This window comes from Bremia lactucae, linkage group LG4 (genome assembly GCF_004359215.1).
Source record: "Bremia lactucae strain SF5 linkage group LG4, whole genome shotgun sequence".
Taxonomy (NCBI): domain Eukaryota; phylum Oomycota; class Peronosporomycetes; order Peronosporales; family Peronosporaceae; genus Bremia; species Bremia lactucae.
Window position 1 is genome coordinate 5,657,361 of NC_090613.1, and position 14,273 is coordinate 5,671,633.

Below are 14,273 nucleotides of genomic sequence, written 5' to 3' on the forward strand. Positions count from 1 at the left end.
TGCACCTTGTAAAAGATGTGAAAATGCTCAAGAATGCAATTGATTGTGATCAATCGTGCCGCGCGGCAAACAACACGATGGTTCGAGTGACCAAAAAGGGATCGACCGAGCTGAGGACGATTGTCAATGGAAAGGAGGTTATATTTGACCTAAGCGCATTCAATTGCCTTTCAACGAAAGTGTGAATGAGACAGCGTACGTTAGAGTCTTAGGACTCTCCAACTCGACGTGATATTTGGACAGCTTGGAAGCAACAATCAGCATTCTTTCCCAAGGCATTGGCGCGGGCCAGCATTGAAAGCGACAGATTTAGAGGACGAGACAGCAATGAGTTTGCCAGTGTCAAGTCATCGTTCTGGCTTAAACTCGGCGGCGGTGGGGCCCCAAACTTCAAACATTCGTCCGAAAGCACACATTGGCAAATCCACCAACGTCCCAACTGCAACAAACGTGAGGTCATAAAGCACAGTGTCGTTCACTGCATCCTTGCTGACATGCTGTTAAAGTGTCTGGTGACAATGCCGATAACATGCATATCTTGTTTCCCGAGGCGCTCAGCTCCAACACTAAGAATTCGCTGCAGTTTCATTCGCTGCTACCATACGCTCCTTTTTGCTCGCTCGTGTGGCACTGAAACAGCCCGCTCGAAGCGTGGCATTTATGATTTTAAAAACTTGACCTTTTCCAAATCATGGAGGAAGTGATCGATTTTCCTCCAAAACTAAATTGGTCTAATGAATCGCAGAATTAACAACTGCTGAATGCGGTCAAATGCCATCTCAAAACGGGTGCTTCACTTCCGAATTTAGACAATTCATGTGCACCTAAAAGCCGATCTCCTCGAATACTTCCATAGTAAATCGATTTAAAAGGCGAAAGATGCCTTAGTCGATAAAGGAGTTGTTACAGCAAAGGACTCCACAGTCTCATTCGTCTCGGCTGCTCCATGAAAGAAACGCTCGAGAACGACCAATTGACGCTGAATGGTATGCATCATAGTCTTTCAAAGCGCGCATCGTGAACAATTTACTCACGACTTTGCGCTGATTGTACCATTTCTCATTGCCGGCCTTAATGATACCTTCTCCGAGTATGTCGGCCATAAAGTAGCACATTTTCGTTTCTCTGGGAAAGTTTTCAAACTGGTTTTTGAGCACATCTTCGTACGCTTAAAGAGTTGAAAGCAGAATCGTATTGGGTACTCCCCAGCGATTGAAGCAAAATGGGTTCTCCTTTTGCCCGTAGGCACAAATATGTTATCCAATGATGTCGATCAGCGGTGTGCCTAGCAAATCACCAAGTAACAGTTTGGTCGTTGGCTAGGGCTCTAAGTGACAAATCATTTGTCACTTTAACTTCAAGGTGATGAGGAGAACCTCATCACTAAGTGCAGAGACACGTTATGATTGTGTGTCTGGAGCTTATAGTAATGTCCTGAATTCTTATCCATAAATAGGTATAGGCCATTATGTCTATTTATTCCGCAGACTAATCAGCTGCAGGAGTATTAATTGTCGAGTATCAAGCAGAGACGCGTAACTTTTGCTGGAAGGAGCCAGCAAGCACCATGCCAGTGGGAGCACAATTAACCAACTTATAGCAGTACTTGCAATGTTGGACGAGAGTTTGTCGGTCATGACGTCTATCGGTAGCATCTTCAATATTTGTGTCAAATTACATAATGGTCCTAACTTTGCCGGGATATCGATCAAAAAGTTTTGAGATTGTAAGCATCTGTCCGACGATTGCAAAAAAGTCGTCAGACACGTGGATGCTCAAAAATTGCGATGTAGAGCCTTTGATAAGTCACAAATTCAAAAACGTTTTCGAAGCGATTAGATCCGGCTACAATAATTATTTCGTGCTGAAAGAATGGATACTTTACGTACTCCAAAGTAAATGTCATTGCTTCGTTCAGCGAAATGTTAAGCGATAAAGGCTCGCTGTAGGCGGGCACGTCGTAATGCGGCCACGCTCTACTTAAGCACACACCCTAGCACAGCGAGGAAGCGGTTTGCACCTGCTTCTCTTGCGTGCAGTGAGGTAGTTGTGGTGGGCGCGTTAGCGACCTCACCCAACACACTAAGTACTCTGGTTAAGTGTCGTCACGGGAGCGGTAATCCGTCTCCTCGTGCGCACTTCCCAAGTAGGTAGTAATTTTCAGACTGATTTATACTTAATAGAATTAAATACAAATACCTATTTTTACCAATTAAAATGTTATCTCTATAGATATCATTTAATATGTATTACGAGCCTATCTTTATAGATACCTCGCGTAACTGATGACGCTGGGCGTCATCCCTCTTAATGTGAATGCACCAATGTGCATCACATCCACAAGGGTTGGTCACAAATGTGCACCACACCCGAGTGTTGGGTCTAATTACTATTATTTAGTAATTGACCATCCCCTTAAGTACCAAATGTACTTTATGGGGACTGTGTAACATTAGGGCAACTTTAGCCCGTTACACTCGCTGAATTAACAACACACATATACAAAAACTTAAACTTCATCGTTCATAAAGAGCCCGAATGTAAAAGATTGTCCTGTGACAATCGATTTGAAAGACCGACGCATGTATGCGTAAATGTTTGCATCATGGAATTAGAATGTTCTTAAAGGAAGGAGAGCAATCCCACGAACAATGTAAAACGTCGTGCTTAACTACATCCATACCAGGCAAAAAGTGCGACAAGCAACAGCTTAAGGGCTCATGCACGATGCGCCGCCGATTTGAGAAATGTTGAATATATTGCGTTCCACAATTGACATTAACGTAATCGTAAAAATATGGCAACTGGAATCTACAAATTCTTTTTGCGAAGCTCTTCGTTGGCAATTTCTTGCTTTTCAGTTACGTCGCTTCGATGGATGAGATAGCGGAAATGCTGTGCCGAGCGAATCTCTAATTCAAACGACATGAGGAATGTTTTGTCAATCGGGTCAACCAAGTGCAAAATGCGGTATTGCTGATCGCGATTAGCTTCAAACCAGGTATCGCAGCGGTCAAAGAATCGCACATTATTCCACTGCATTGAATCTTGATATGCCTTGTCGTAGAACTCTTGAAATCGATCAATATGGATACATAAGTGATGCCCGTCGTACTCGCCTTTGCTGTTCGTCTCGGACTCTTGCTCATCAAAGATGATCGACTGGACAGGGCCGCAGAATACCGACGTACGATACAGCTCGACATTGCCGTTTTTCTTAGTAACCACCGTCTTGGCACCAAGATAATACTCGAAAAAGCGGGAGATACCCTGAGCTATTCCAGGACGACAGGGGTACAGCATGAATGGAAAGCCTTGAGGCATTTCAGCAACGCCATTTGTCATGGGAAGTGTCTTGCCCAGCGATGAATTAATGGAATTGTAATTGCGCGGCGTCACGTTGATACACAATTTGTTACCATATGGGTCAGTTACCTCGAGGTGATCGTAGTCGTTCGCGTCAAACAACTCGTGCCACATCTCTAACGGATAGTCAATCGTTGACGTAAAGCCGCGATTAACGCGCTTAATAGAAAACTTGGTGCCTTTAAGCTCGTCGGCCACAGATGCGAGGCTTTTTTCGGTCGCATCCAAGTCGGCCACATATATGTAAATAGTAGCGTTAATACAATCATTCTTGGGCTGACCCGTAAATAAGTGAAATTGGTGGCGGCCAGCATAATTGGCCCAAATGTGGTAGGCTAGGCGAGTGTCTCGTGCGCACTGCAAGCCGCGTATGTAGAAAATGTAGACGGGCGCGGTCTCAGAGCACTTGTCTGTGTTCGAGAGATTGATATGCTCCAGAAATTTAAGATTACCCGCATCCTGGAACGCTTTCAGCGTCTCTTGCTTGCTCCATCCAGCCTCGGTCGCACCCATATTTAAATTTTATTTAAAAGAATGTTTTAATCGATCGAAAGTGAAGCCATCTATTATGAGGTTTGAGGTCACCGGCAAAATCTCGAATTCGAACATTCTTCTTATTCGAAGTTGGAGTGAGCGAGGCAAGCTGCACGACGTGGATCCCTTTTGTGCCATTGGCATGCATCTTGCTTTGCCAAAAGTTATATGCTATAATATTAGTACAGCTTGGATTAGGCCTCTCCGGACCAATTTGGACTGTGAAGAGGATGCAAGTCCTGCAGAGTATTTTCTAATGGCTACCAAGACTGCTTCAGCAATCTTCTAGAAATGCGAAAGGATGATTGTAACTTTTAAGAATACCAATATTGTGGCAAAATTCGAATATTGAACTAAGATATCTTTTAATGCATGTTCGAAGTTCGTTGCTTGTAAATAAGCAAGCAGGTCGAGTTCAAAGCATCACTGCGCACTTTTTGAGGCAACACTGAGATAATGCGGAGCCTTTTCACTTGTGAGACTCGAAGAAGCATAAGCTTTAAGATGACGACGAGGGCTTTTATAACATTGATGTTGCCACAGCTCAAGCGCTTGCAAAGACGATTTTTGGAGAGGAGGCTATTCTAGTCAAAATCTCCAATTTTGTGCTTGGCTTCGCCTCTTGACTTAATGCCACTTTGGAAAGATAGGATTATGCCGCATAGTAATGCCAAATTTGTATACTCGCATTGTTTGCTCATGTAGCCATTTGCATTTCAACTTTCACGTCGTGTGTCACTAATGTCACTAATGACTTTTAACTTTTAATGACGCCGGTGCCGGCATGGACACGCGAGTGGCGGCCGCTCGCCAGGAAGCTTTTCTTACGTTTAAATGGAATTGTACACGCACATAGTGAGGAACAGTGTTCATTCTCAAAGGAGACGCTTTTGCTGCATGCTGACCGCATTGTAGATCAGCTGTACTCGCATCGGTTCGTGGATACTGTGCCTCAGGACGTCCAAGCTCAAATTCAAGCGCTTGCCACTAAATTTCACTTACATTTGCTAGAAGATCGAGCTGAAAAAGTATCGCAATTGGCTTCAAAATGTGATTACCAAGTGTTAAAGCTATTGTTGGAGCTGGCGATGTCTCCGATGACGGCCACAGACGAGGAAGTGGCTTTGGATTTGGACTTGACGAGCAAATGGACGGCGAAGCTACAACAGGAGCAACTTAAATTCAAGCAGCAAGATGCATTGCAAAAGCAAATGGTCACGGAGTTGTCTCAAATCGCTACTAATGACGAATGGCTTCAATCCTGGAAGGACAGTGACGACGACGAAAGCGACTGGGAGATGAGTAGCGCAGATGGAGACGCAGTGCAAAAGGAGTGTCGCGTTGATTTATATCAACAGAAGACTAAAAGACAGGTTGAAACACTGGACGATGCAGGGACTGCTAAACAAGCGATTGTTATACTAGATAAGTGCCAGAAGCAAGCAGATGAGCAGACGATGGAAATGCACAAAGAAGTTGAATTAGTCAACGACGAATCGCAGCTTAACGAGATCTTATGTCGGTACTATCCAGAGGCAACTGTTTGCGAGAACAAAATATATGATGATTCAACCTGCGCAATAAATAAACGAGATATGGTTCGATTTAGTTTCGACCGACCGTGGTTGCTCTGTGAAACAGTGATTCAGACGCTTAAAGTACCCAAGAAGTACGTGCCTAACCGACTCATTCATGAGGAAACTGCTGTTGGTATGGTGTTTGAGGTGCTGCATGGAGTCAACTCGCTATTGTTTGAATTTATTGCTTTCAAACCAATACCCTCGGTCTTTAGCATCGATTTCCAAACAAAGATCGTAAAAAGATCTCGTCAATCACGAAATGTGGCGTTGGGACACATTTCGCCTCTTGCATTTACACACGTATTGAACATGTTTGCGCGAGCTGCCTCGGAGTTGCAAATGCTTCAAGATTTTCATGAATTTATTCGTCAGATGCGAAACTACTACGAGCAGCCCCCTTGTGTGACGTTTGAAGGTTTGGCTAATGCCGTGGCTGAGATTTTAAAAGAGTTTGTGTATAAAATTCAACTAGTAGAGCAGCAAATTTACACTACAACCGCGAAAGATTCTCGTCCTTGGTCAGGAATGACGATGCGTCAACCGACTTTGCTTGGTATATATGGTGGTTTGAGAGAGGTTTTCAATATGATATCGTGGCTGAAAGGTATTTTAATGGAATGCTTTCAAGGCTTGTCCAATCGACATTGGCATGAAGTGAAGCGTGCTGCACGAGCAAAGTGCGTCCTTGATGCGTTGTACGACATGATGATAGTTGAGTATGTTGAAAGCACCGCGGCGATTTCAAGCACTAAAAATGATGGATCACGATTTGATTTGCTGTTACATCTATTTATTGGGACATTAAATCCGCCTTGGATTTACTTAATCGGACGGTCTTTGAACGAGGGCATCTTAAGACTATTCAATGGGAGGACGAATTATTTTTTGTTGAATCAAATTCTGCAAGCACGTATACTTCTTCCATTGGCACGCAAAATCAAACATTTCAAGAGGGTCTAAAGTCGCTGGCCCCTTATGAAATCGATCGATCTCTTGTACCAAAATTCTTACTATCAGTGATACCGTTGTTAAACGAGGCAGTGGCTAGTCGGCAGCTGAAGAATCGATTGATGCAACACAAACAGTATTCGCCTATTGATTTCTTGTCAAACTCCAAGCAACCTAAGCTGTGTTGGTCCAAGTTACTTACAGATGAGCTAGAGATGAAGATGGGTAGACGTAAACATCGCAACTTTTCAAGGTCTGGTGTATCAATGCGAAACACGGAAGTTGATTCATCATCCTCGCAGGCAACTATGTTCGAATGCGTGCCTTTTAACAAGACCATGGAGCAATGCCTCAATTTACATCTTGAGAATAAGGTAATCAAGCATGAAAAGGGTCACAAATACATTTTTAACTCACCCGCTCGGTTGCGATGTGGTCAAGTGTCGTGAGCTTAATGGTGAAATTACAGATACGTTTCGGCGAACAATGGACTACATGGAGCACGGAGAAGTCTTACGTATGTTTGTTCTCATGGAACAGGTACGGAAATAACTATGTGAGTACTGGAATGGTTTGCTTAATACATTGTGTACTACAGCAAGACGTGTTTAAACTTTTTAGTGAAAAATTGATAGCTCACATGCAAGAAAACCCCGTAGCATGGGCTGACAGTGAAAAGATTAACGACTTTTTCCAAAATGCAGTACAAGGAGTGTTTGAGGACAATTCCTTGACATCATTACAGAGACAAATAGGTGGACGCTTGTGTCTTCATGTCGACTTTAACCTGTTGGATAGCGGCTCAAGCGGCGCGACGATTGATATTGCGACAATGAAATGCTTGCACTTCTCATTTGCTGTGCCCCAGCCGCTTCGAATGCTTTTTAGCAATTCGATTCTGCAAAAGTACTCGATGCTTAGTGTGTTTTTAATTCAAGTCAAAGCGGTGGAGTCGGCTATTTTAAAGGTGCGAGCTTTCAAGCATTATTTGTAACATTTGCTCACATAAGTTATCTCTTACAGTTTAGATCTACTCTTCGTCATACGCGAAGCCGCTACTTGTACAAATTGATTCTTGCTCTCCACGCTTATGATGCATTATTAGCTTATTCTATCTTTCAATTTGTATTAGTATTGAAAACGACATGCGGCAAGTTTTCATTCAGATTGCTGATATGCTACACTATACAAAGTGCTTGCTCAGGTATCTCACGAGTCAGGTAAAATTGAATTGTGGTAGATTGGCTTGAGTAATAACCATTTGATTCTTTTAAACGACAGATATCTCGTAAGGATTGGAATAAGTATCGCACTATTTTGAAATCTTCGCGTAGTTTGGCCGAGGTGCAAATATGTATTTTATGGTTTGTCTTGGGTCCATTTGTACTGACGCATTACTGACGACAATGTTTAAGATGGATGCTACGCACACGCAGTATCTAGACCACTTGCTCAATCGCTTCTTCCTCTTGGAGAAGGTTTAAGAGCTGTGAATTTTATTCGTGTATCTGGAACTCGGCTTTGAACACAATGTATTGGGTTTTATTGTAGCACATGACCGTAACGCAGTACATATCGGCGACGTTAAATCATATTTTGCACTTTGTCGGTCGTGTTGATGAGATTGTCAGCGCAGTAGACCGAAATCTGCATCGATATTTCCCCAATTGTGATTATGACGAGAAGCCGAATGGACAATTGACTCAATGCGTTGGCAAGAAACCAATTTTCTCGTTCTTAGAGCATCCTGACTTCAGCATTCTGCAGTCTGAAATGGCGCAATCTTTCAAAGAATATAAGCGCCAGACACATGTTCTCGTAATTATGCTGACAGCGATGCAGAAGCACGGCGCCTCTCCTCACGTATACGAAATCGTGTCGCAGCTCAACTACAATAATTTTTATCAATAGCAAGACGGCAAAACACAACGTCATTCGTAAGCGCAATAATTATTCCTATTCAAGCAGTTTTCGCCTCAAAAATGTTTCGTCAAGAGCAAACCAATTACGAGTACACAATACGATATCCGCGACTAAGTCGAGAGTCATTACTAATTATCATTTCGATTGGCAAGCATAAGATCGAATGGATTAACCATTCGCCTCTGCCGCGACGATAAGTCTATTGAAAAAGCCGTGAAGATTATGAAATCGTCTGCTGCACGCAAAACATCCGGCTTCGATGTGGCCTTAGAATCATGATCGAATAAAAATATACAATCTTCGTTTGTTGAAAATTTTCGATTTGTCTGAAAAATAAGACATAACAACAGGATCCCAGAAAGAATGGGTTTATTTCTGAGGATGTTATTGCTAAACAAATTAAATAATGTGTCAATTATATTTTCGGTGCAATAATATTTATGTAAAGCAATACTGACTCGTTTGCATAGAAATAAATGCAATTTTTCACTAAATTCTTAACCATGACATATTTATGATAAGAACCTAAAAGCCTTAAGTTTGTCCCCAAGTGACGCAAACTTATATCGCCACAATTTTCGCATTGAGTTGGCCTTTTACTGGAAGTGTGACCGAAACAGCATACGTCACGGTCTCCGGAGACTCTAACTCGACATGATACTTTGATAGCAGTGACGCAATTATCAGCTTCATCTCAAGCATCGCAAGATTCTTGCCAAGGCACTGGCGCGGGCCAGCGTTAAAGGCCACAAACTTAAAGGCCGAGACGGAAATGAGTTTGCCCGATTCAATCCATCGTTCTGGTTTGAATTCAACGGCATCGGGACCCCAGACATGTGGCATCCGTCCAAGAGCATACATGGGCAATGTTACCATCGTCTTAGCTGTGATAAATGTGCCATCAGATAGCACTGTATCGTGGACTGCATCCTTGCTAATCATGGGCACCGATGGATATAAACGTAGCGTTTCCCTCAGCGCAGCCTCCAAGTACGTAAGCTCGCTAACTTCGTCCATAGTTGGACTGCACTGCCCCTTCAACAAGTTTGGAAGCTTTGCCGCAAGTTCTTCTCGAATCTTTGCTTCTACATGTGGATGCTTGCTTAGGCAAATGAAAAACCAGCTCAAAGCTTGCGCTGTCGTGTCACGGCCCGCGATGAGAAAATTGACAATAACGTCTCGGATGTAGGTCGGATCCAAGACGCTGTCCACTCCGTTGCTCGATGAATCGATGCCATCCAAAAACAGCGAAATAATGTTTTTGTCGCCTTTTTCATCGGATAGCGCTTTTTTGGCACGACCGTCGAGATTTTTTTTAATAATGTCAAAAAGCATCGAGTTGATCACGTGCATATCTTTTTTCACTTGCCCCTCATTGCCAATGCCAAAAAAACGTTGAAATCTCCAGAACCAACTCGGCCGTATAAAACGCAGCGCCAATGATTGCTGTACGCGATCAAAGGCTGTTTGGAACGGGTGTTCCCTTTCAGTATCGAGACAATTTATTTGCACCCCAAAGCCGATCTCTGTAAACGCTTCCAAGGTGAATCGATTCAGCAAAGAAAACATATCCAGCGTCTCGTTGGTCTCCGCCGCGTGACGAAACATACGGTTTAAGACGACCAAATGGCGCTGTATCGTACTCGACATGGAGTCTCTTAGAGCGCGCATTGAAAACAAGTTACTTGCCGTTTTGCGTTGATGGTACCATTTTTCGTGGTCTACTGCAAAAATTCCTTCTCCAAGTAAGTCGGCCAAGTACTCGGTTTTTTTCGGTCCCTTTGGAAAGTTATCAAATTGGTTCTTCAGGACATCCTCGAAGGCTTCAGGAGTCGACAGCAGTAGCATGTCGGGAGTGCCCCAAGACTGAAGTAAAACTGGATCCCCTTTTGCCATGAGACACAAACTCGTAATCCAGTCGTGCCGATTCGTAACGTTCTTCATGACATCGAGCGTGTCACCAAGCAACGGTTTCGTCGTCAGTGGACGCACCACGTTACGCGTTCCGCGCTTCGACAGGTTGCCATTGTCCGTACCAAACAGCAAGCGCCATGCCAATGGTAGCACGACGAGTCCACTTAACGCAGAGATTGCGATGTTGGTGGAGAGTTTGTCGGTCATGCTAATAACCGTCAGCATCGTTGTCGGTTCACGCAAAATGGATTATGGCAATACGCTCGAGGTATTTATAGCAAATAGTTCTCGATTTTCGTGAATTGGCATCATAGTCGCATAGAAAAGGTTACAAAGGTCGACATGGTAGCCAGGTTCTCACAATCCTGGCTTTCTATTCCGATCGTGGCATCTTAATGGACTTTTCTTGAAATGAAACTGAGCCTAATTAAAATCATTACTTCCCCCAGTAGACGTTAACAGGATCACAATGGCAACGCGATCCAGCGAACTGAAGACGGATAGGCAGCTGCCGTTTTATGAGCCCTTTACCAATGGCACAAAATCGCTCGATTCCATTAGGAATGGTAGATATAACAATTTCGTATTTGACTTGAGCTTGCATGCTATCCAGTTGGATAACAGTATAGAGCTTTATGTATTTGGGCACGTGCGAATCGTCTCATGCATCACCTTTTTTTACTAATCGGGCTTTATATGATGGATTCACATTTTAAAATGTCAGATCTTACTTACATTGTAGATGAGATTTTCATAGCGACAAGAAGTAAATGCCGTTTCATTCAATTCAGTAGTGACGTCTTCAAGCTGCTTTTTTAGAAATATTTTGAGCTGTATTTATTTAATTTTGTACGGCAGTCGCCTTTGTAAGAAGAACTGGCGATGGACATAATGGCTTAAGGCATTCTATTTTGAGAAGCCAAACGCAGTCATACCTCTGGCAGGTCTATACGTGTCTTAAATATAATACGTGTTGGCCGAACCACAATCTTATGAAGGATTTTAGTATTCATCAATATCACAAAAGACGATGAGCAGCCTTTACTGTAACGTAGTAGAAAAGTTATTTACTATGGTGTAAAAAGATTATGGCGCAACGGCAGCCATTTACTAATCAAAAGCATTGAGCTTAAAATAAATCTTGAAATTGCAAACTCAAATTTAGAAATAATTCCTCAATTGACTGCGTACAATCCCAGCGTGTGAGTAAAAAGAAAGTGAATATCACAATTTCTTTATGTTTACCCTCCGATATCACTTTATCTTATAGGAAATAATATTTAACATACCTGTTATACCAAAAAATTATGCAACGGAACAACCCCTTAAAAAATTACAATGTGTGACAATATCATATGGGAGCCGGTAAGCCACACATTTTTTTTGGTGGAACGCACCGGACTTGCCCTTCAATTGATGATTGGTTAGTTTTTGTATTTCTAATCATGAACATCATTTTGGTGCACAGGACAAGACCACCTGGACCACTACACCACCAGGATCGGGGCCACACACCTTTTGGTATTGCCAGACTCCTCCCCGTCTGTATTGCATAAGAACGTCCTATAAAATATTTTCACATCCAAAAATCAACAGCTGTTCCTTAAGAATCGTCTTGAGATCGCCCTTTTACTCTACAGATATATTGTTAATTTTGCGATGTAGCGGAATAATGAAAAATATTCATATTATCAATTTTATCTGTAGCTTTTATTCAATTAAAACAAACAGACGGGGGTGTATGGTCACATGAAATTAACACTTAAAGGTTGTTAATAAATATATTATCTAAAAGGTAGATAATATTTGGAGAATATTACTTTACATTGTAATATTCTAAGGACTTATCCATTGGTAGATATAGACCATTATACCTACTTTCTCCGCGGTTCAGTCAGCGCTGGACGAGCGCAAAGAGAAAGACAGATAAGACCCTTAATACATATTTATATTAATTTGTAATTAAGTTAGTATTGAGTAGATAGAAAGAAAAACTTAATTATATTAGATACAGTTTTTATTTAACCCTCTTTAAAGCAAGTGTTTTAAAGAGAAGACTTCCTCTGCAAGTACTAGTGTACGTGAAGTGACGTGAGGCACCGCTCGCACTGAGGCAACGTGAAGTGGACTTGTACTGAAGCAGTACAAATCGTTGTGCCCCGTTACACCTGGTAGCACTTTGTAGTTTGATCAAGGACCACAGTTCCAATCATCCAACATGAACATTTTAGAATATTACGGAAACACGCATCACATTTCGCGTGATAGCTACTCCTTTCTAAGTGACATAGAAAGGAGTGCGGTCGAACGAATGAGTTCGACCGTAGGGAACGATGCCATCTTGGCCATGCTGTCCGGTTTGGACAGAGATGCCCTCCATTCAGCCATCGCCAAGTTCATACAACATGAACTTGACGAGGCGAAGGAGAAGGTAGCCTTGCTTAATCAGCAAGGCTCTCAACAGGCAGAACTGTTGAGGTTCCAGCAGGTACAGACCTCTGTGCCTGGGATGACGCCGGAAACCTTTGAAGATTGACATCTCTAAGTATAGGAGAGTCGAAGAAGACTCCCTCTTAAGATGGATTGTCGAGTTGGACGATGCCACAAGGGCTCGTAACATCGTCGGCGAGCAAATGCAACTCGCATTTGCTCAGTCAAATTTGGCAGTCTGTGCCAAAACTTGGGCACTAGGCCTTAAGTCGCGCGACCCATATGTCTTTGGGTCGCTAGAGGCTTTTAAAGCCCGGCTCAAACAGAGTTTGAACCGCCTAGGGCTGAGTTCAGAGCTCGATCAGAGCATCTGAAACTCAAGCAAGGCAAGCATGATGTTCACGCTTATGCCCAGACAATACGACTCTTAGCGAGTTGTATCACGAACAATCCAGTTCACGAACACACGTTTATTACGGTATTCATACAAGATCTTACAGATAGTCCTGTAAAGACCTACCTGTTCCGCATATACTGGATATGCTTGAGGAAGCAATATCCGTTGCGGAACAGGAGGACTTTAGCTTGAGATAGGTTCAAGCTAATTCGTCGTCGTATTGTCCTCCAAAACGACACGAGCTAGGAGGTCCAGAACCCATGGTCCTCTCCTATTTCGAAAGCAAGAAACCTCGCTTTCCGAACAACAAGCGATTGCAGAAATGCAATCGCTGTCAAAAGCTAGGACAGTACGCTCACGAGTGCAGTGCCCCACGCCCAATACCGAGAGGTACTAAAAGTAGTTATGAACTGAATGCCAAAAAGGGCAACGGTTGCGGGTCCGACGTTGTTGCAGAATCGCAACAGCGAAGCGGACCGCCAAAAAAAACGGACGGGGTCAGTAGGGGCGCAACGCCCTACTGATCCAGCAACCTCAAGAGAATTTACAAATCTATTGACTAAAGTTGCTCCAGACACACAATCGTTTTGTGTCTCTGCGCATTAAAATTATAAGTGACATACAATTTTTCACTTAGAGCCCTAGTGGACTGTGGAGCGTCGAATAACTTTATTTGTCGCCAGTCGCTAGAGGGTCGTAGGCTCAAATGTGTTGAGCGCGACATCCCTCCAACGAGGATGACGGTGCGTCTAGCGACAGGCGCATCGATGACAGTAATGAAACGCGTAGTTAAATCACTACACGTTAAAAGATTTACAGTATGATGATTATTTCATCGTACTGGATTTGGATGAAAAATTTGACGTCATTCTAGGTCTACCTTGGTTCAGAAAATATGAGCCAAGGATCAGCTGGCAGCATTTATCCGTAAAGATGCCTGCCACTTGTTCATCAGATGGCCATCTGATGAACGTCTTGGAGCGTCCACAAGCGCGTGGATGTACTACGAGTGAGTGCGATGGCCTCACTTGTGGTACGGTCGTTAGTACAACTGCACAAGATCACAGTGTGATTACTAATCACCCCGTGGAGTCAGCTGCCGGCGGCTGTGCGAATGCACAGGCAGTGCCGAAGGTCCACACTCGAAGAAGTCGAGTGGATTGAGACATGAATGTACGCCT

At 43.1% G+C, this 14,273-nt stretch overlaps 4 protein-coding genes across 4 annotated transcripts; all 4 read right to left on the bottom strand.

The window, feature by feature from the left end:
• Positions 1 to 208: 208 nt before the first annotated feature.
• Positions 209 to 460, bottom strand: CCR75_002160 (uncharacterized protein; the record flags this gene model as incomplete). The annotated part of the gene is made up of 1 exon (XM_067960259.1): positions 209 to 460. The coding sequence occupies one exon, from the start codon at positions 458 to 460 to the stop codon at positions 209 to 211; it is 252 nt and encodes an 83-aa protein (XP_067816733.1).
• Positions 461 to 926: 466 nt separating this feature from the next.
• On the bottom strand, positions 927 to 1,115 carry CCR75_002159 (uncharacterized protein; the record flags this gene model as incomplete). Its single annotated transcript, XM_067960258.1, has 1 exon — positions 927 to 1,115. One exon carries the CDS (start codon positions 1,113 to 1,115, stop codon positions 927 to 929), a length of 189 nt encoding a protein of 62 aa, XP_067816267.1.
• Positions 1,116 to 2,811: 1,696 nt separating this feature from the next.
• CCR75_002158 (uncharacterized protein) lies at positions 2,812 to 3,879 on the bottom strand (the record flags this gene model as incomplete). Its single annotated transcript, XM_067960257.1, has 1 exon — positions 2,812 to 3,879. One exon carries the CDS (start codon positions 3,877 to 3,879, stop codon positions 2,812 to 2,814), a length of 1,068 nt encoding a protein of 355 aa, XP_067816268.1.
• A 5,033-nt stretch (positions 3,880 to 8,912) lies between these two features.
• Positions 8,913 to 10,490, bottom strand: CCR75_002157 (uncharacterized protein; the record flags this gene model as incomplete). The annotated part of the gene is made up of 1 exon (XM_067960256.1): positions 8,913 to 10,490. The coding sequence occupies one exon, from the start codon at positions 10,488 to 10,490 to the stop codon at positions 8,913 to 8,915; it is 1,578 nt and encodes a 525-aa protein (XP_067816263.1).
• Between the last annotated feature and the right edge of the window lie 3,783 nt (positions 10,491 to 14,273).